The following is a 19,112-nucleotide window of genomic DNA, read 5'->3' on the forward strand; positions in this document are numbered from 1 at the left end:
TAACATTACAGTAACAATGTAGTTTTTGCTTATTTTATAGTACAGCTTGTAGTACATTACAGCATGCACTTGTATTGACGTCCCGTGTCAAATATTACATAAAGGGGTCAAAGCCCCAAGTCTTAAGCCCCCCGTAATTAGCCGTGCTCGATGGGGTGTGTCCGAATTAGGAAAGTGAAAAATTTAACTCTAGAAAAATATTACTTGAAAAAAATAATTATAGGGGCTCTACTTCTTCTTCTTCTTCTTTACTAAGCATAAAGATCTTCATATCCAGAAGTACTATTGCTACCGAACGAGAGCTGCCGCTTGACGTCCATTCATCCTAAGCTCACATTTCCTGTGAGCCCTAATTAGTCCCCTCTTAAAAACCTTTGCCCTTATAACCGAAAAGAGGATTAATATATATACTGTTTATATATTAGTTGCTTCGGTATATATACTCCTTGATTCCTCATCCCATTTGTATTTGAAAGAATTAAATGGCACCTGATATCGGCGTATCCACGATTTCTAATGCTTTCAGCTGTCAATTAAAAACAGACGCCCCACAGCAAAACCCTAACACCAACCATGGTTTTGTAGGAAATGCTTTGAAGGCCAAAATCAATGATATTGATCATATTAATTGTGAAGCTGGTGACGAAGATTCTTTCTTTGTGTGCGATCTTGGTTTGGTCAAGAGAGCACATCAAATTTGGACTGAGATGCTTCCAATGGTTCAACCTCATTACGCAGTTAAGTGCAACACTGATTCTAGAATCATTAGTACTTTGGCTAATCTTGGGTGTAACTTTGATTGTGCTTCCAAGGCAGAAATTGAATCTGTTTTACTGCAAGGTATTAGTGCCAACAGAATTGTTTATGCCAATCCTTGTAAAACCAATTCGTTCATTAGATTTGCCAAAACTGTTGATGTTAACTTAACCACAGTTGATAACTGTAATGAGTTGCACAAGATGAAACAATTCCATCCTGAGTGTGGGATCTTGATCAGACTTGCTACCGATGATGAATCAGCTCAATGCAGATTATCTACCAAGTTTGGATGCACTGTTGAAAGTGCCGTTGATGAATTGTTACCCTTGGCCCAAGAATTAGGCTTGCCAATTGTTGGAGTGGCTTTTCACGTTGGCTCCGGAGCTAAGGATTTCGGGTCCATCTACAAAGCTGTTCAAGATGCCAGAATGGTTTTCGATATTGGCCATCAACTTGGATTCAAGATGAACATTCTTGATATTGGAGGAGGGTTTGAGGTTGAAACCTTTGAAGAGTCTTCTGCCATGGTCAGAATGAGTTTGGAAAAGTTCTTTCCAAACGAGAATGAACAAGTTAAGTTTATTGCCGAACCAGGTAGATTCATGGTATCCAATGCCTTTACATTGGCCACTCATGTTATTGCCAAACGTGATTTACCAAGACACTTTGTCACCGATGATATTGAGAACGGAGTTAAGGCCATGATCTACATCAACGATGGAGTTTACGGTAATTTGAACTGTATTTTATTTGATCACCAACATCCAATTGCTCATGTGTTGACACACAGGGACAACTTCTACTATAATGGAAACGATGCTCATGGAAAGGGCAAGCATGGTTTCTCGATTTGGGGTCCAACCTGTGATGGGTTGGATTGTGTGTCTGTTAGAAGTGAGTTGGGTTTTGATGTCGATGTTGGTGATTGGTTGTATTTCCCCAACTTGGGGGCTTATACATCTGCAGCTACTACTTCTTTCAATGGGTTTAAAGCAGTAGCTGATGTTATTTATGTTGATAGTACTTTATAGATTCTTAACCCACTATTTTTCTACTATACAAAATATGAGCGTCACACGACTTTTGAACGGGTAAAATGGCAACTGAAACCCAGGAACACATAACCTGGAACACAACCTGCTATCACCAACAAACGTCAGACAGACACCAATAATTATGAGTGCCAGTGACCCACGGAAGGAGAACGCAAAACGGATCAAGAACGCCATCCAGGCCATCAAAGTCAGGGACGGGGGCAATGACGATCGCACTGGGGGCAAGGACTTTAGTTTATATGTGACGGAGGAGGGAGAGGAAATCAACACTAAAGAACGAGTAGTCAGGTCTGTTGAAGCTCCCGCGACATTCAAGCCGACCGAGGCACAAGTGTTCTATGAAAATGGGTTACCCAATCATCAGTTTTTAAAGGAGCATTTCCGTAGAGAAGGGAGATTACATGAGTCTCATGCCTTGCGGATCTTGAGAGCAGCAACGGACATTTTATATAAGGAGCCTACGTTATTGGAACTTTCCGCACCTATAAATATTTGTGGAGATATCCATGGTCAATATTATGATTTGATGAGACTTTTTGAGCTTGGAGGAGACCCAAGAACCAATAGTTATTTATTTTTGGGTGATTATGTTGATAGAGGCTCGTTTTCTATTGAGTGTTTGCTTTATTTATATTCGTTGAAGATCAATTTCCCCAATTCGTTCTGGATGCTTCGAGGGAACCATGAGTGTAAACATTTGACTGAATATTTCACATTTAAATCTGAATGCTTACACAAATATTCCATGGGATTATATGAAGAATGTTTGAGATCTTTTAATGTATTGCCCTTGGCTGCGGTTACAAATAGACAATTTTTTTGTGTTCATGGGGGTATATCACCGGAGTTGAAATCTTTGGATGATTTACGTAAGCTCAACAGATTTAGAGAACCTCCGACCAGGGGATTGATGTGTGATTTATTATGGGCAGATCCAATTGAAACGTATGATGATGATGACGATGGTGATAATTTCAATGGAGGATTTGTACGAAATTCAGTTAGAGGATGTTCATATTCCTTTACATTTAAAGCTTCATGCGATTTCTTAAAGAGAACTGGTTTAATTAGTATCATTAGAGCACATGAAGCTCAAGATGCTGGTTATAGAATGTATAAGGTTGCTAAATCAACTGGATTCCCTTCGCTTTGGACTATTTTTAGTGCACCAAATTATTTGGATACTTATAATAACAGAGCTGCCATTTTGAAATACGGAGAGAAGTTAAATGTGGCTCAATTCTATTCAAATCCTCATCCTTATTGGTTACCTCATTTTATGGACGCCTTTACTTGGTCTCTTCCATTTGTTGGGGAAAAGGTTACCGATATGTTGGTTGCTATCTTGAACATTTGTACAGAAGAAGAATTGGAAGATGAAGTTCCATTTGATAGAGAAGCAATTGAACCAGTGTCTCCTCTTGAACAAAAGGATGGCTTTAGCTTTGCTACTACTGATTCTAATCCTCCAACTTTACCTTCAATTGAAAGCTCTCCTATAATAAGCAATTATGGTTCTGGGTCATCTGGTTCTGGTGTCATTACTACAATAACTGAAACTCCGGAAATCAATGAAGATTTGGACCCAGAATCTTGGGAAGCTAAACGGATTGCTTTACGTAATAAGGTTATTGCAATTGGAAGACTATCAAGAATGTTTCAAGTATTAAGAGAAGAATCTGTAAATGTTGCTCATTTGAAGGCCTTGAATAAGGGTGTTTTGCCTAAAGGTTCATTAATGGGAGGTTCAGAAGGACTTAAAAGTACAATTTCTTCATTTGAAGAAGCTCGTAAGGCTGATTTATGTAATGAAGCCTTACCACCATCTGTGGAAGAAATGCAAAGAATTAAAGAAGAGAAGGATGCAGAGATTAGAAATCAAATTAACAATTCCCAGCATACTAGTCCTGTTTATCAACGACTTATTAGACGTTTATCACAAGACAAAAATGTGGCCAGAAGACGTCCAAGTTCTTAACATTATTACATATACCCAATATCCAAATCACGTGATAAACTATATAATTTTCAAACTTACACGTGATTTTAGGGCTATATACATTTTTTTTCAAATCGTATTGTAACTAAGATGACCACACCATTTATAACGAATTACAGGTAACAGAAGCAGAAGTACGTGGTTTAATGATAGACCGTGCCAGACTTATCTTTGAGGTACCAAATGTGGAGAATACAATCGCCGGTGCCGACTTTCTCCGGTCAGCACCGGAAGGGTTTGAGATGAGCCACAGTAGTGATAAGTTTGTACTCTATGGAGGTGGTAACAACTATTTGTTAAAGGTATTCAATAGTAATCCTCAAGTGACCATTGAGTTTACATCTGGAGTCCATGAAGAACATAGACACGTGAGTGTGTTTGCTCTTGACTCTTTCCTTATACTATGGTTCAACCAATCACACCGAGGATTGACTATACCCTATGACAGAATAATCTTCCACAGTGTCCGTAATGAGGGGAGTCAATTGTATTTACAAGTGGAGGCCAATGAGATCATACGAGCTCAATTTAAAAGTCCACTGGATTACACTCCTAGCGTTGAACTCGTAATAGAAGTTGATCCTGGTGACCCCATAGTCCGACATGGTATATTTGGAGACGGTAACGATAATAATGTGTTTCAATTGTATGAGGCTATAACTGTTTGTTCAGACAATCACGTGACAGAAGCAGAGGAAGAAGATAATAGTAATGCAATGGCTGCTCCTATAATGGGAGAAGCTCCAATAGGAGCCCCTTTACAGTATGAAGCTCCTTTGTTACCTGCTGGAGCATTATCTAATGGCGGAGATGCAGATGATTTGGAGTCCAGTGAAATGTACCGTGGAGATAGTAACGATGCGGCAGGAATGGATGTAGATGTTGAATGTGCATCTATCGCAGGTACTGTACGGAGCTTGGGGTCAGATGAAGGATCTTATCGAATGACTAAGCAACGTCGTATACTTTAATGGGAATAGAAGGCAAGGACAAAGGGAAATATTTAACCATAATAGATTTAGTATAGTATATATGGTACTGCATAAAAGGGTGCGTTATTCTCTGCTGATAGCGATAAGACTCTAAGTGTAAGGTACAGTTTGATATACTATGCTACACTAATACTATGCTACACTTTAGTTGAATTATGCTATACTAATAATAACAGTATGGTATACCATGCTACACTGTACGTCATATTGTATAATATACAGTCATTATGTATACTTTGTTATACTGTGCTGATTTGTGCCGTTTGGTACATACTTCTTCTCTTCATGGTAAACACACGACCACTATTAACTTTAACTTAAACTTGAATCATCACCAAACCCCATCGACTTCTTCTCCCGCTCAACTGCATAATCGGATGAGAAGCCCCGAAGACAAAGCTCTCTATCGCAGCCACGTGTTCAAGTTGGCCCAAGGTAGAGCGATTCCGGTCTCTCAAACGGAATTCTGGCTGTATTTCTGGACGCAACCGGAATCCACAACTGAAATCTTTAGTGCAGCATCAATCGCCGAGTGGCGGACCATAAGGGACCAAAACCCCGTTAATGTGTATACTTTGTTGGTAGTATTGTTCCGTCGAATAGTGGGGTTCAATTTATCCAATGCTCCTAACCTCAACCAAGCTTCAACCAAGTTACTTAATTGCATTCGACTCGTCACAAGAGTCCTACCCGTTTTATATGGGAGTCATGAGTATGCTTCTGTGTATGAGTTCCAACTCTTTTGGAACGAGAAAGACTATGACCCTGTTGATTTAATCGACAAGGACAAGTTGGCTTCTGCTTCCACCACGGGGGGTCCTTACAATACCCCTGAAAAGGTGTTTGGGGTTACCATCGTGCGGTGTTTGGTAGACTTACTTTTTGTTAGGGGGTTCACCATGTCGCGGTTTAGGTCAGATACCCTATGGGAAAAAGGCATCAGTGGTAGCAGTAGCAGTCACAGCCACAGTAACAGTGGTGACAGTTCTACTGCTCCCATTGATTCCATTGTAGACTGCAACAGATCAGAGGTCCTAAAATTAATTCTTACTTTGTTCAGTTCCACCATGTACCAGAAACTTGAAGATGTCACTTCTGAAAATAACAACTTCTTATTGCTCTTCATCACCAGTTGTCCCAAGCAAAAGTTGTTGGATTTGACTGCCTCGTTGCTCAACATTGTGTGTCGTTCGGGGTCCAACTCAAGTAGTACCAATGGTTTAGACTTCTCGACCCAAGAACAGTTGGAAGCTCGTCATATTTGTGTGGTTCAAGCTGCTCAACTCTTGACGTTAATGACGGTGTTCCCGATAAGAGATAGTGCTGAATTGATCACCAATTTCCGTTTATATTCAGCCTCCAAACCTTATAACATGGTCAGAGTGTTTTTGGGGAACATCAAGAGCGAAACAGACTTGACTTATTTGGCTAATAGCTTAATGAATATCATCTTACAACCTTTGGCATTAGCAGATTCCACAAATTATAATTTTCAAATGGGAGGAAGAACCATCCAGCCAGCTCCATGGGTTCCAAATGTCATAATGCTAACATGGGAGTTACTTCAATGTAATTCAAGACTTAGAGCCATCATTGCAAAGAAGCACGCTCCTAAATTGCTTATTGGACTCACATATAATACCATAACGTTTTGGAATGCATCTCATCATTCGAATTTGGTCAGGGTGTCGTTGTTCTTTATGTTATATTTATCTGCTGAATTGAAACTCATAGCCAGCATTTTCAGACCATTAAGTCGAACTCTTTATGAATCATTACCACGAAGTTTCCATCTTCCTTATTATCCGCAATCAACCAGAGACTTTTTGATTGTTCATTTATGTCGTACATTGACAAGTGCATTCCCTCAGCAAACCTCGTCACCCAGCATTAATAACAATGTTAATACTCATTATCATACAAAAAATACAATGACAGACTCAATCTTGACGACCATAGTTGAAATATTGTACAACCTTATTCCCTGTGTTTCTCCCATTGCATTTGATCAAGAAGATGACCCCACCAAACGATTATCTAATTACAATAAAGATGGTGGATTGGCATACACCACCAGTTGTGAATTGATTCTGTTATTGGATAAACTTTCCAATCGACAGTTCCTATTGGCCAAACCACTGCACATTGATTTGCTTGCCCTATTAGTTAGAGTAACTTGTGTGGTGGGGATTAAATATCCTCAACAATCTAGAATGCATTTATATGCCATGAAGAAAAATCAAAAATCTTTTATTAATATTCAAACCACCATGAACAGTTTCAGCTCCGAATACTTTAAAGGGAATCTGTTACGAATTATTTCCGATACGGTTGGAACTCCAATTTCTGTTGATGCTACTTCCCCTACAGTTAGGACCACCAGTACGTTAAACAATTTGGAAAACTCAGTTGATGTCATGCCGTCCTTATCAAGAACAGCATCTCATAGATCGGATCAAATGTCTATAACCTCATCGCAGTACATACAAGATTCAGAGATCAATGAGGCATTATTTATTCAAAGTTTAAACAGACAAGAAACCAATTATACTCGGTCAAACTCCATTTATTCATCCACAATCATCCAACAGGAAGAGAATAGAGAACTCCTCGATGATGATTTGGAATCGTTGGTAGTATCGGAAGACGAAGTAGTTGACGAAGCCTTACATCCAAGGTTACCAATTGGGATGTCTAAGGATGCACGAGAGAAATTACCCATAGATGCTCCGTTAAAGAAAGTATGGGCAGGGAATGAGCCTCTTAAAATCATCACCACAATCATATTACCATATTTTGAAACCCCCTCGACTACAGCTACAGTTACAGTTCCTATAGACGGATACACTTGGATCAATGACTTTGATCTGACTAAATTCTCCAAGGCAATCTTACAATACAAGACCAAGATACCCTTGGAGTACCTCTCTGACACACCATTGGAACCATTGGAGTTTCTCTGGAGTCACATCTCCCTTGGATGGTATATTTCTATCGTTTGGAGCAACATCTATAATACTAACCATAATGTGAAGACATACATTAGTCAGAACCAGAACATTATGAACAGTTTATCGACCGGGCTTGCCTCTTTAGGCAAGTGGACGGGACTAGTGAAACAAAAGGTAACTAACGAATATGTCCCCCTTGAATGGACAAGAAAGTCTTTGACCACCATCAACCATTGGTTTGGGACAGAGATTAAATTATTCAAAGTCAATGAAGCACTTAATGATGGGATCTTTGGGGCCATAAGTAGCAAATTGACCAACATCACGGGAGGAGTCAATGGGAATGGAGATTCCCCTACGTTATTCCGAAAACTTAATGAATCTCGACAGAGAAATGGCAGTCACCCAACCATAATAGAAGACACAGACACCAGATTAGGTCGTCAACAGAGGAACTCATTAACTTCATTGCATTCATTGAACACCCTCAATAGATCTAGAGCAAGTACGCCTAGAAACTCCATGTGCATTTAATTAAGATATTTTAAAACTATTAAAACTATTAACGTCTTCTTCCCTTTTTTTGAACAAGTTCAAAGCCGTCATCGTCTACAATGGGGCCCTGTTTAGACTCTGGTTCGATATCCATTGAGTCGTTCATGTCATCATTAATGTTGCCATCATCATCTTCATCATCATCTTCATCAGAGACATCGGGGTTATTGGGGTCAGCAGCAATCACAACCTTAGGAGCACCATCACCAGTGTTCTTCTTATTAACCCAACTGTGGTACATGGACTCAATGACCCCATATTGTTGGAGCATCACTTGTTTGTAGAACTTGATCACCAAGGCACCAATCTCCAAAGCAGAATCATTATCAATCTCAGTGTCAAATTCATCAACCATGGCATACAAAAGTGTTTCTTCGATCAACGTCACATCAACAATCTTTTCATTGAACAACTCAATGACAATGCCAGATATCCAATCTCTCTTTTCACTGGAGTTGGGTCCTCCCCAGGAGTTCTCCACCGCTGTGTTCAATTCTTCCCATTTGTATACGGCCATACAAACACCCAACTCGAACTTGGCTTGTTGCACTGCATCGTTGAATCTCAATGTCTCCACACCTTCAGGTGCCTCCACGTATTCTGCAGGGTCTATTTGGTTCATGTTTAGTGAAAGTACATCAGTCACCACCATTGAGATGATGAGCTTGCGATGAGCTTAACAGGGACCCCCACTTGTCAGATATTATATACAGGACAAATGTCGTACTTTTATCATGAACAAAAATGTCGTACTTTATCTTATCTGGCTTCATATACTAGACTGTAGATGACAGTATCCTCCCTTAGCACTGATAAGACCTCTTCATGTGACACATTAAGATTAACAGATCTGTATCGTTCACTTTGGATTGGTTGTTCGTTGATAATTCCGTTCTCTCTTAACTCCGTAACAATGTAATTGAAGTTCTTTACCCGGATTCTATTGGCTGTACTTGTACTCTTATCAAGTAGGCCAGAACTATAAAGAAGATCATAGATGGATGTCGCATGATGATGCTCTTCTTCATGTGGACTCACGAGTCTCAGAATAGCGATTTTCATTTCGTCTATTACATCCCCCAAGGCATTCTCTGCCTTTTGTTTCCTATTAATTTGATTCAACATGGCCACAAGAGTAAGTTTAGAAGCAAACGATAAGCTTCGAAGAAACTGTGCTGTGGGGGAGTTGACTGTTTCAAGCACGGCCTTCGTTATATGTTTGAAAGCAACTTCATAAGTCCCTATCTGTTCCTCTTTATTGTCTGTATATTCTTTCTCTGCTATTTCTACTGCTCTGCGACATATATTGAGGGCTCTTCTGGCATCACCACTAACACTGGCAACTTTCCTAGCCGCAAGAACGATGGCTGTATCGTTAATTTGGACTTTCTTATCGTTCTTCTTGATATCATCCAATCTTTTCTGCACAATCTGGACCAATTGTTCATAAGTATACCCCACAAATTGATACCGTTTCTCCCCCAAACGAGAACTGATTTTATTGGATAGAACCCGTTCGGGCAAGTCCATGGTATTCCCGATGGCTATCACCACTAATTTGGAGAATTTATAGGAGGGCCAATTGAAAAAATTGTACAAGATGTTTTGTTTTTTGGTGACGATTTGATCCAATTCGTCAATTAACACAATCAATGGTCGGGCATGAGAATGGTTCCCTTCTTCTTCTCGATCTTTGAAATGTTTCTCTAAAGCAAGCAAGGCAGCATTTGAAGTGACCTTTTTACCACTGATCTTCTCCCATAAGATTTCATAGGCATTATTGGGGGAAATTAACTTTAACCCATTGATTTCCAAATAGTCAAATGGAGTTATATCATTCTGAGATGCCATATCAAGCATATCTGCTATTACTGCCCTAACAGTAGCTGTCTTCCCTACACCAGGAGTCCCACTAATATAGAAACATTCACCTTGTTGCTCTTCTACTGAAGATGATAACCAATGGAATATGTGAAAGTATTCGTCTTCTCTTGCTGGTAAGTTTCGAAGCCGTTCTGAACCAGCTCTCAACTTCTCTCGAATCTCTTTGAACTCCAACGTCTCCGGTTTCGGTATCCGTGGCCGAGAAGGTGACCGGAATGACGATTTCAATGGAGATAACTTGATTTTGGGTTTAAATCCGGTAGTACTGGCCGGTTTCTTGGGCAGTAATGGCTTTCTACCTCTTTTAGGAGAAGATTTTATTGGACTCTTTCGTTCTTTCTTCACTGCTGGAACCTTAGCAGTTCTTCTCTTTGGTTTCTTTTTCTTCTCTTCTTCCGAATCCAGTAGATCATTATCATCATCGTCATTATCAGATTCAGATTCAGGCTCAATGACCGAAGAACTGGAACTGTCGCTATCATCACTGAGATAATCACCGTCTTCAGACTTGATGGTGTCTTTCTTTTCCTTCTTATTGGTCCCTGTGACATCAATGACATCCAGTAATGGTCTCTTCTTAGCGGGACTCAGCATAGGAGTCTTTCGAGCAGCAGTAACAGTCTGGGACTTAAGATACTCCATGAACTCCAGTTGACTCTCTCTAAACATCTTAAGCATATCCCTAAAGTCAAACTCGCTAGACAACATCGTGCCTTCTACATTGGATGCCCTACTACATACAAAAATGTCGTTCAAAGTAGAGATATCAACCACCACTTGATCAAATTCTCCCTTGGAAACAACCTTCACCTTGTCCAACACAGAACTCAATTGAATGGGCTCCTGGTAAACTGTAAGAAACACCTCATTATCAATAACAGTAGTGCTTACCTCCTTTGATATATCCTTCGCCTTAACAAAGAGAAACACAGGGATCGAAAGAAACTGGTCCGTGTCCAATCTAATATCTCGAATGAGTCCTAACGTAGGTACACCGTCTGCGTCTTCGAAGTGAACGACATCGCCTTGTTTAAGTACCAATTGGTCGTCATCTCTCCGTACACTTATCCCTGGTTCAGATGAGACTGCTGCTGCTGTTGCTGCTGCCGTTCGCCTTGATCTTCTGACTGGGGAATCGACACCAGCCTTCTCTTCTTCAAACACCAATTGCCATCCTTCTAGATCCTTCTTCGACTTGGCCATCGTTATGTGTGGGGAACTGATAATGATAAAGAGGTGTGAAGTGTTTGGGTAAACAAGAGTACTTTACATAATCTTCTCAGTCACGTGATATTCAAATATCACGTGATAATATTACACAAAATGATAAAATGATATACCGATTATATATTAAATAAAACTATGTCAACCCTGACAAAGAGTAGAGAAACGTATAAAATGCACACACAGAAGTAAAGAATAACATCACGGATGTCTTCAATGTTTATAAAGAAGAATTGGCTCACCAATATTAACTATCTCATCTAGATGTAGCTTCAAATCAAAAGCTCTGGAAATAATAATCTTGAAGATCTTTTGAACATTAATTGAGTGACTGGTGGAGCAGAAGATCACGGGTGCATTCATTGCTTCTCCAAACTTCTTTGCTTGCTGAGTTATTTCCAATTGATCTTGATACGAAGAGTCAATGAATTTGTCGTACTTTGTTCCCACAAGAAATGGGATGGCAGTCTTATTAAATCCTCTAACTTGTCTATACCATTCCTTGATACTATTCAAGGTGGATTTCCTAGTAAGATCAAACATGAATAGAATGGCAATGGCATCATTGGAAACTAAGGGTAACATGCTAATGAATTCTCTTTGACCACCTAAATCCCATATAGAAAAAGTTATAGTGGTGTTTCTGATGGTGACCTTCTTATCCATGAAATTGACTCCTAATGTTTGGATATAATCTTCATCAAACGACCCTTCCACATATTTAACCATGAGTGATGTTTTACCTATCTGTGAGTCCCCAATAAGCCCTATCTTAAGCGCTATGTGGTTGACCAGGTCATCTTCTGAGTGATCTTCCATGGTATTCTTGTAGTTAGCCTCTTGGTTAACCACTAATCTCCCAAACAGCGTAGTTAAACGATGATATTTGTTTGCTTTAGACACCTGCTGGCTTGTTTTGAAATCGTAAACCAAAACAAGGTGGGCAAGCTGCATACAGGACACAAGATACCATACCTCATGTGTGATCCCTGAGGGAGAACACAGACGGACGTATTTGGTGTTAGGGGGTTATGGGATTATTTATATACTCTGTTGATAATTACACGATGCATGATTCTAGGGCTTCTGGACCTAAGATGTCACGTGAAACAATCATATTTATCTTGTGGACGTGTACTATGGCTGAGAACTGTGAAAAATTTTCCCCCAATTGGTGTAGTGCGCGCGACATTCTATAGTGATGGGCCATACCCTCACACCTCTCTGGTGGGGGCCTCACTCACTCTCTCTTACCCTCCTCCTCCTCCTGTTTGGTGAAAAGTTTTTGCTTAAGAAACAAACAACTAAACGGTACTGTTTTCCTGTTGTCTCCATCTCCTTAACGTTCCGTAAACATGGCTGTTGGTAAGAATAAGAGATTGTCCAAGGGTAAGAAGGGATTAAAGAAGAAGGTCGTCGACCCTTTCACCAGAAAGGATTGGTTTGACATCAAGGCCCCATCCACTTTTGAAAACAGAAATGTTGGTAAGACTTTGATCAACAGATCCACCGGTTTGAAGAACGCTGCCGATGGTTTGAAGGGCCGTGTCTTTGAAGTTTGTTTGGCTGACTTGCAAGGCTCTGAAGACCACTCTTACAGAAAGGTTAAGTTGAGAGTTGATGAAGTTCAAGGTAAGAACTTGTTGACCAACTTCCACGGTTTGGACTTCACTTCCGATAAGTTGAGATCTTTAGTTAGAAAGTGGCAATCATTGGTTGAAGCCAACGTTACCGTCAAGACTGCTGACGATTACGTTTTGAGAATCTTTGCCATTGCCTTCACCAAGAGACAACAAAACCAAATCAAGAAGACCTCTTATGCTCAATCCTCCAAGTTGAGAGAAGTCAGAAAGAAGATGATTGAAATCATGCAAAGAGAAGTTTCTAACTCCACTTTGGCTCAATTGACCAGTAAGTTGATTCCTGAAGTCATTGGCCGTGAAATTGAAAAGTCTACTCAAACCATCTTCCCATTGCAAAATGTTCACATCAGAAAGGTTAAGTTGTTGAAGCAACCTAAGTTTGATTTGGGTGCTTTGATGTCCTTGCACGGTGAATCTGTTGCTGAAGAAAAGGGTAAGAAGGTTGCTGGTGGTTTCAAGGATGTTGTCTTGGAAGCTGTCTAAACAGACGTACCATTATTATATATAATGTATAACCTACACCATTTATTAAAACGATAAAATTAATATTACAACGTTATTAAAGACTGTTCTCATTGATTTAAGTCAGACATAAGTCGGGAAATTGAATTTCTTACTATATGCATGATGTGTTATTTCGCATTCTTGTAGACGCACAAAACCAACTGATGCACCAACTCAGACAATCACCGACAACGAATGGACACATTTTATTCCTTCTTTAATTACATCATGGAATAGACTACAACTCTTCTATTATTGTCTAAAATATACATTATTGCGTTACACCCTAACACCATCAGGAGTGAAGTAATTTTCCCCGGCATAATTATTTGAACCTGTTTCGTTTATATAAGGTTGCTTTTACATATTGAACAGTAAATTTCAAATAAATCGCTAGCAACTTATCCATCCAGACTCAATGGCAAATGCCGAAATAAGTGTCACCTACATTACATGACATCAAGCAGATATTTTTCTTCTTCCTTTACCCTAACTAAAATCCCAGACAAATACCAGAGAACAAAGCGCGCTACCATAACTACATCTGTATGACCTGCATTCAGCGTAGACATTTGCAGACATCGACAATCCGCAAGCGAATGGTGGAATTTCATTGTCGTTTCAAAACACATAAGGAATTTAATGTCAAGGGTTCTCACTTCCTTCTTTGCTAACGAATCTGTCATACACTTTTTAACCCATAAGCCATTGACTGATCTTAAGATTGAAAGTGGTGGTTTGTGGACGACATTATCGTAAAGGATGGCATCAGTATGTATCAGCAAATGCCAGCAGCTACAGCAAACAGCAGACGTAGCAACAGAACAATACAAGTGTGCCTCAACTTGTGGGGGGACCCTTGATGATTCAATTGAGTTGGACAAAGTTAATATATGGTTATACTAACAAACACACTGTGATTTAGACGGGTCAACCTAATACTTTCCAGCCCAATGAGGCTCAAGTAAACGAGCACAATAAGAAGCAAGCCGATGACGTGAAGCCTCCCGTGGAGACGGAACAAGGTGAAGAGCCTGTCCAAAAGAGTAATGGTAATGTAAAAGGTAATGGCAACGTCAATGGCCATGCCAAAAATGAAGAGCCACCAGAGATTCTGGAAGTTCCAGAAGGCTTGGATAGAGAACCAACGACCGATGATAAGAGTTCAAAAGGCTCCTCCACTGCTAAAGGAGGCAAAAGGAAGAAGATAAGTCTTAGAGATAATGCTACTTTCAGCTGGCGAGATGTTGGTGGCTGGGATGCAAGTGCCACCGACAATGAAGTGAAATCCGAGGTTACGAAACTCTTGAAGCAAATTGAATATTATGTTGTTGATCATTTCTATGGAGATTTGTATTGGAACACGTCACTTATGTTTGGTACATGTTTCTTTGCTTGGTTAGTGGCCAGATTAGGAGGGGGATTCCTTTCATTGGGTTTGGTGTTGTTGGTTACGAATTCCGTCTACAGAGTTGAATTCCGTAGATTCAACCGTAACGTGAGAGATGATATGCAAAGAGTAGCTGCTAGTAATAGACTTGAAACCTCTTTGGAGAGCATGGAATGGATGAACTCGTTTTTGGCCAAGTTTTGGGTCATTTACATGCCTGCTTTATCTGAGCAAGTGATTTATATTGCCAATGAAGTGTTGAAGGACCAAGCTCCAGGATTTGGGATTGAAAAATTATCATTGGACGAATTCACTTTGGGTACCAAGGCCCCCAGAGTTGATTCTGTTCAATCTTTCACCAAAAAGGGTCAAGACCATATTGAAATGATTTGGAAGTTCTCATTTGCACCCAACGATACTGATGATATGACTAAGAATGAAATCAAGAGAAAGATTGATCCTAAGGTTGCACTTGGGGTCACTGTAGGTAAGGCCTTCATCTCCAAGTCGATGCCTATTTTGGTTGAGGATATGTCTTTAAAGGGAAGAATGAGAGTGACGTTGAAGTTAACTGATACTTTCCCCCATGTTAAATTGGTATCGATTCAATTCTTGGAAGCTCCTCAAATTGACTATAAATTGAAACCAGTGGGTGGTGATACTTTGGGTATTGATGTTATGTCTTTTATTCCCGGATTATCTTCATTGGTTAAAAGTATTATTCATGCCAATTTGGGGCCCATGTTATATGCTCCTAATTCCTTGGACATTGATGTGGAAGATATGGTTGCCCAACAGTCAAATGATTCTAATGGGATCTTAGCTGTGACCATTAAACGTATGACCAATTTGAAAGTAAGCTCCGAAGACGCTTCTAAGAAGCTAACCATAAATCCGTATTTGGAACTTAATCTTCTGAACAACACAAACGAAGATGCCACTCAAAGAACATTTATTAAGAAAGACACAGACAACCCCGTATTTTTGGAAACAAAGTTCTTGTTGGTTAATCAATTGGAGAACAACTTTTTGAAGTTGTCAGCATACAATTTGCTTCCCGATAAGAAGGACGACGAGATTATTGGTGCTACAGATTTTGGTTTGGAAACCTTATTACAAAACCCTACCCATACGGGCTTAACAAAGTCACTTATTGAAGGGGGGAAAACTGTCGGGAAGGTTGAAATGGATGTCAGATACTATCCAGCCGTACCACCATTGATTTTGGACGATGGAACAAAGGAAATAGTCACTGACTCCGAAATTGGGATCATGAAGATCACGTTACACGAAGCCAGAAAGTTGGATACCTCCAGATCCAGTTATGGGCTATTGAATCCTTATGCATTGATTGTTGTTAATGGTGTGGTGGTTAAACAATGCCGTATGCTTCGGAAAACCAATGAACCTTCCTGGGATCAAACCATCGAAGCCTTTGTCACCCGGCAATCGGAAACGTTTGTGGAAATTGTCATTAAAGACGCTGCTGAAGATATCAGAGTCGGGGAATTAAATTCCAACTTGCAAGATCTTATTTTTGAAACCAGCAGAGGCCAAAAATGGTTTAAATGTCCTAAAGAGTCTGAACATGGAGAAAACCCTGAAATCAGAGTGACGGCCACTTGGAAGTCACTTCCTATGATGAATGATGGTGTCATAGATACTCCATTCCAATTACCTATTGGAGGTCTTAGATTGCATTTGAGAGATGCAACTGACTTGATCAACTTGGAGTCTGTGGGTGAAGTCGATCCGTATGTGAGAGTATTGATAGATGGTAAGTTGGTTGGTAAGACTGCCATTCTTGATAATACTGTGAATCCTATTTTCAACTCTGTTTTGTTCTTGCCGGTTTCCAACGAGAACCAACATGTGTTGTTGGAGATTATGGATCAAGAGGTTGAAACTAAGGACAGATCGTTGGGTACAGCAGCTGTTCACGTCAATGATTTCCTCAAGAGGAACAAGGAAGGTTTCTTATTGGGCTACGATGGTTCAGATAAGGTGCTTGAACAAGAAATTTCGTACCAGGGCAAATCAAAGGGGGTTCTCAAATACTCTGTATCGTTCATTCCTACTATTCCTGTGATGTCTCAATCCGAATTAGATATTCTGAAGGATAAGGCCGTCTTGGAACGGACAAGAAAGATGAAGGAATTAAGGGAGAAAGAAGATAATGAAGAATTGATGCGTAAGTTCCCTGACACTTATGAATTGGTTGAGGTTGATGATGCTAAGATCGTCTCTACCAGTGATAAGGTTCATATGCCCTTGGAGAAGGCACTTCAGTATAATGCTGGTGCTATGGTGGTGCACATTCTTGGTGGTCATCTCTCCAGACCGGGGTTACTTATTCATACCATTTTTGATGATCATACGCAACCAGCAGGGCTAAGTCCTAGAAACTTGACCAAAGATGTTAGTTCTCCATCGTTTGCTAAGGCCTTTATCAGAGACTTACAATATTCCAAACTTATATTCAGATTATCAGACAAGATGGATGTCACTCATACCAAGCAAGTTGTTGCTGAACGAGAATTCAAGACCATTAACCTTTTGAAGGAGTCCTATGACAAGCCCATCACCGTTAAAATGGATAAAGGTAATTCAATTCAAATTAGACTTGAATTTGCTCCTACCCCAGCTAAGTTGGCACCACTAGACACTGTTTTGGACGTTGGAATCGTCAAGTTGGAAGTCATTTCTGCAGAGAACTTGAAGGCTGTTGATTCCAACGGTAAGTCTGACCCATTGGCAACGATTAAAGTAGATGGTGTTGAAGTATTGCGTACTGATAAGAAGAGAAAGAACTTGAACCCTACGTGGAATGAATCAGCAGTGTTCCCACTTTTATCAAGATCGAGAGATATAGTCTTGTTAGAAGTTTGTGATTGGGATTTGACCCATGATGAAGAACTATTGGGCTCAGCCAATTTGGACTTAACTTCACTCCCTCCAAACCAACCCACAGAGTTCAAGGTGAACTTGAACACTCAAGGTACGGTGAATTTGAGAGCCACATTCCAGCCTCAATACATAAGACCGCTGTTGAACAATAAGAGTGGATTACCTTTGGATCTTAAGGGGGTCGCAGGTAAACCACTCGAACTTGCAGGTGCTGTCGGAGGTGTTGGTGCTGCTGGTGTTGGTGCTGTTGGAGAAGTTGCGACCGGAGGCCTTGAAGTTGCTGGTAATGCTGCCAAATCAGGAGTAGAAGCCGTGGGGTCTGCTGTTGATAAGGTTGGGTCAGCATTTAAGTTTGGACGTAGTAAGAAGTCAAAGTCCAATGATGACAATGACACTAGCAGTGAATCTTCCGGGGCATTGGAAAGTAAAGCAGCTGTTGCTGCTATTGCTGCTCCTGCTATTGCTGCTGATACTACTACAAGTGAAAAGAGCAGCGTGCACACTGGATCACCGTCCAAGTCAACAGCAGATGTTACTACTGATTCTTCGTATCTTCCTCCACCACCCAAGTCACGTATTGGACAATTGAGATCTTCAGGCGATTATGTTCGTGGTCACAGCAGATCATCTTCGTCCCAAACCGATGCTTCATCCATTGCACCCAGTATAAATGGTTCTGATCCTATTCCTGGTCGGATCACCATTATTCTGGCCAAGGGCTTTGATGCCTCTTCAATATTTGTCAAGACACATTTGAAGACCTCATCAAGAGAGAAAGAAATAAGTAAGACCAGAACTGCTAAGAAGAACAAAGAAGATGGTTCTTATTCGTGGAGTGAAAGTTGTCCCTTTAGGTCTACATCTTCTGGGGAACTTTTGATTACTGTTAAAGAACACCATACTCTAGGTAAAGATCATGAATTGGGTACGGCTACCATTCAATTGACTGAAATTGCTGGTAGAATTGATGATCTTCAGTTACCTATTGGGGACGGGGAGTTACTTGTGAACGTCAGATACGGAGCATAGAAGAATGTCTTATGAAACCAAAATTGCTTGATTGTTGTAAATTGATATTTGATACTTTATGGCTACAAAGTAGATCAATGTAGTAGTAATGAATGGCACATGATCATTATACTTGTGACCACAATAATGTATTAGGGCTTTTTGCCATTTTGTCACGTGGCTGTATTCTTGTGACTGTCACGGAAAATTTCAGGATTCAATGCATGGTCGTGTGTTGAAC

General features: G+C 40.2%; 9 protein-coding genes across 9 annotated transcripts; 6 read left to right on the top strand and 3 right to left on the bottom strand.

Annotated features, from left to right (window-relative positions):
* Positions 1–16: 16 nt before the first annotated feature.
* On the top strand, positions 17–1,790 carry SPE1 (ornithine decarboxylase; the record flags this gene model as incomplete). The annotated part of the gene is made up of 3 exons (XM_043192884.1): positions 17–21; positions 426–433; positions 544–1,790. The coding sequence occupies 3 exons, from the start codon at positions 17–19 to the stop codon at positions 1,788–1,790; spliced, it is 1,260 nt and encodes a 419-aa protein (XP_043051272.1).
* Positions 1,791–1,935: 145 nt separating this feature from the next.
* Positions 1,936–3,792, top strand: CMP1 (calcineurin catalytic subunit A; the record flags this gene model as incomplete). The annotated part of the gene is made up of 1 exon (XM_043192885.1): positions 1,936–3,792. The coding sequence occupies one exon, from the start codon at positions 1,936–1,938 to the stop codon at positions 3,790–3,792; it is 1,857 nt and encodes a 618-aa protein (XP_043051273.1).
* Positions 3,793–4,086: 294 nt separating this feature from the next.
* Positions 4,087–4,784, top strand: LOT5 (uncharacterized protein; the record flags this gene model as incomplete). Its single annotated transcript, XM_043192886.1, has 2 exons — positions 4,087–4,092; positions 4,116–4,784. The coding sequence occupies 2 exons, from the start codon at positions 4,087–4,089 to the stop codon at positions 4,782–4,784; spliced, it is 675 nt and encodes a 224-aa protein (XP_043051274.1).
* Positions 4,785–5,182: 398 nt separating this feature from the next.
* Positions 5,183–8,290, top strand: KQ657_002113 (uncharacterized protein; the record flags this gene model as incomplete). The annotated part of the gene is made up of 1 exon (XM_043192887.1): positions 5,183–8,290. One exon carries the CDS (start codon positions 5,183–5,185, stop codon positions 8,288–8,290), a length of 3,108 nt encoding a protein of 1,035 aa, XP_043051275.1.
* A 28-nt stretch (positions 8,291–8,318) lies between these two features.
* TSR2 (Tsr2p) lies at positions 8,319–8,933 on the bottom strand (the record flags this gene model as incomplete). Its single annotated transcript, XM_043192888.1, has 1 exon — positions 8,319–8,933. One exon carries the CDS (start codon positions 8,931–8,933, stop codon positions 8,319–8,321), a length of 615 nt encoding a protein of 204 aa, XP_043051276.1.
* A 137-nt stretch (positions 8,934–9,070) lies between these two features.
* On the bottom strand, positions 9,071–11,398 carry ORC1 (origin recognition complex subunit 1; the record flags this gene model as incomplete). The annotated part of the gene is made up of 1 exon (XM_043192889.1): positions 9,071–11,398. The coding sequence occupies one exon, from the start codon at positions 11,396–11,398 to the stop codon at positions 9,071–9,073; it is 2,328 nt and encodes a 775-aa protein (XP_043051277.1).
* Positions 11,399–11,632: 234 nt separating this feature from the next.
* TEM1 (Ras family GTPase) lies at positions 11,633–12,238 on the bottom strand (the record flags this gene model as incomplete). Its single annotated transcript, XM_043192890.1, has 1 exon — positions 11,633–12,238. The coding sequence occupies one exon, from the start codon at positions 12,236–12,238 to the stop codon at positions 11,633–11,635; it is 606 nt and encodes a 201-aa protein (XP_043051278.1).
* Positions 12,239–12,774: 536 nt separating this feature from the next.
* RPS1 (40S ribosomal protein eS1) lies at positions 12,775–13,545 on the top strand (the record flags this gene model as incomplete). The annotated part of the gene is made up of 1 exon (XM_043192891.1): positions 12,775–13,545. The coding sequence occupies one exon, from the start codon at positions 12,775–12,777 to the stop codon at positions 13,543–13,545; it is 771 nt and encodes a 256-aa protein (XP_043051279.1).
* A 783-nt stretch (positions 13,546–14,328) lies between these two features.
* On the top strand, positions 14,329–18,892 carry KQ657_002118 (uncharacterized protein; the record flags this gene model as incomplete). The annotated part of the gene is made up of 2 exons (XM_043192892.1): positions 14,329–14,337; positions 14,492–18,892. 2 exons carry the CDS (start codon positions 14,329–14,331, stop codon positions 18,890–18,892), a joined length of 4,410 nt encoding a protein of 1,469 aa, XP_043051280.1.
* Between the last annotated feature and the right edge of the window lie 220 nt (positions 18,893–19,112).

The sequence above is a fragment of the Scheffersomyces spartinae genome, assembly GCF_019049425.1.
Source record: "Scheffersomyces spartinae strain ARV_011 chromosome Unknown scaffold_2, whole genome shotgun sequence".
Taxonomy (NCBI): Eukaryota; Fungi; Ascomycota; class Pichiomycetes; order Serinales; family Debaryomycetaceae; genus Lizanozyma; species Lizanozyma spartinae.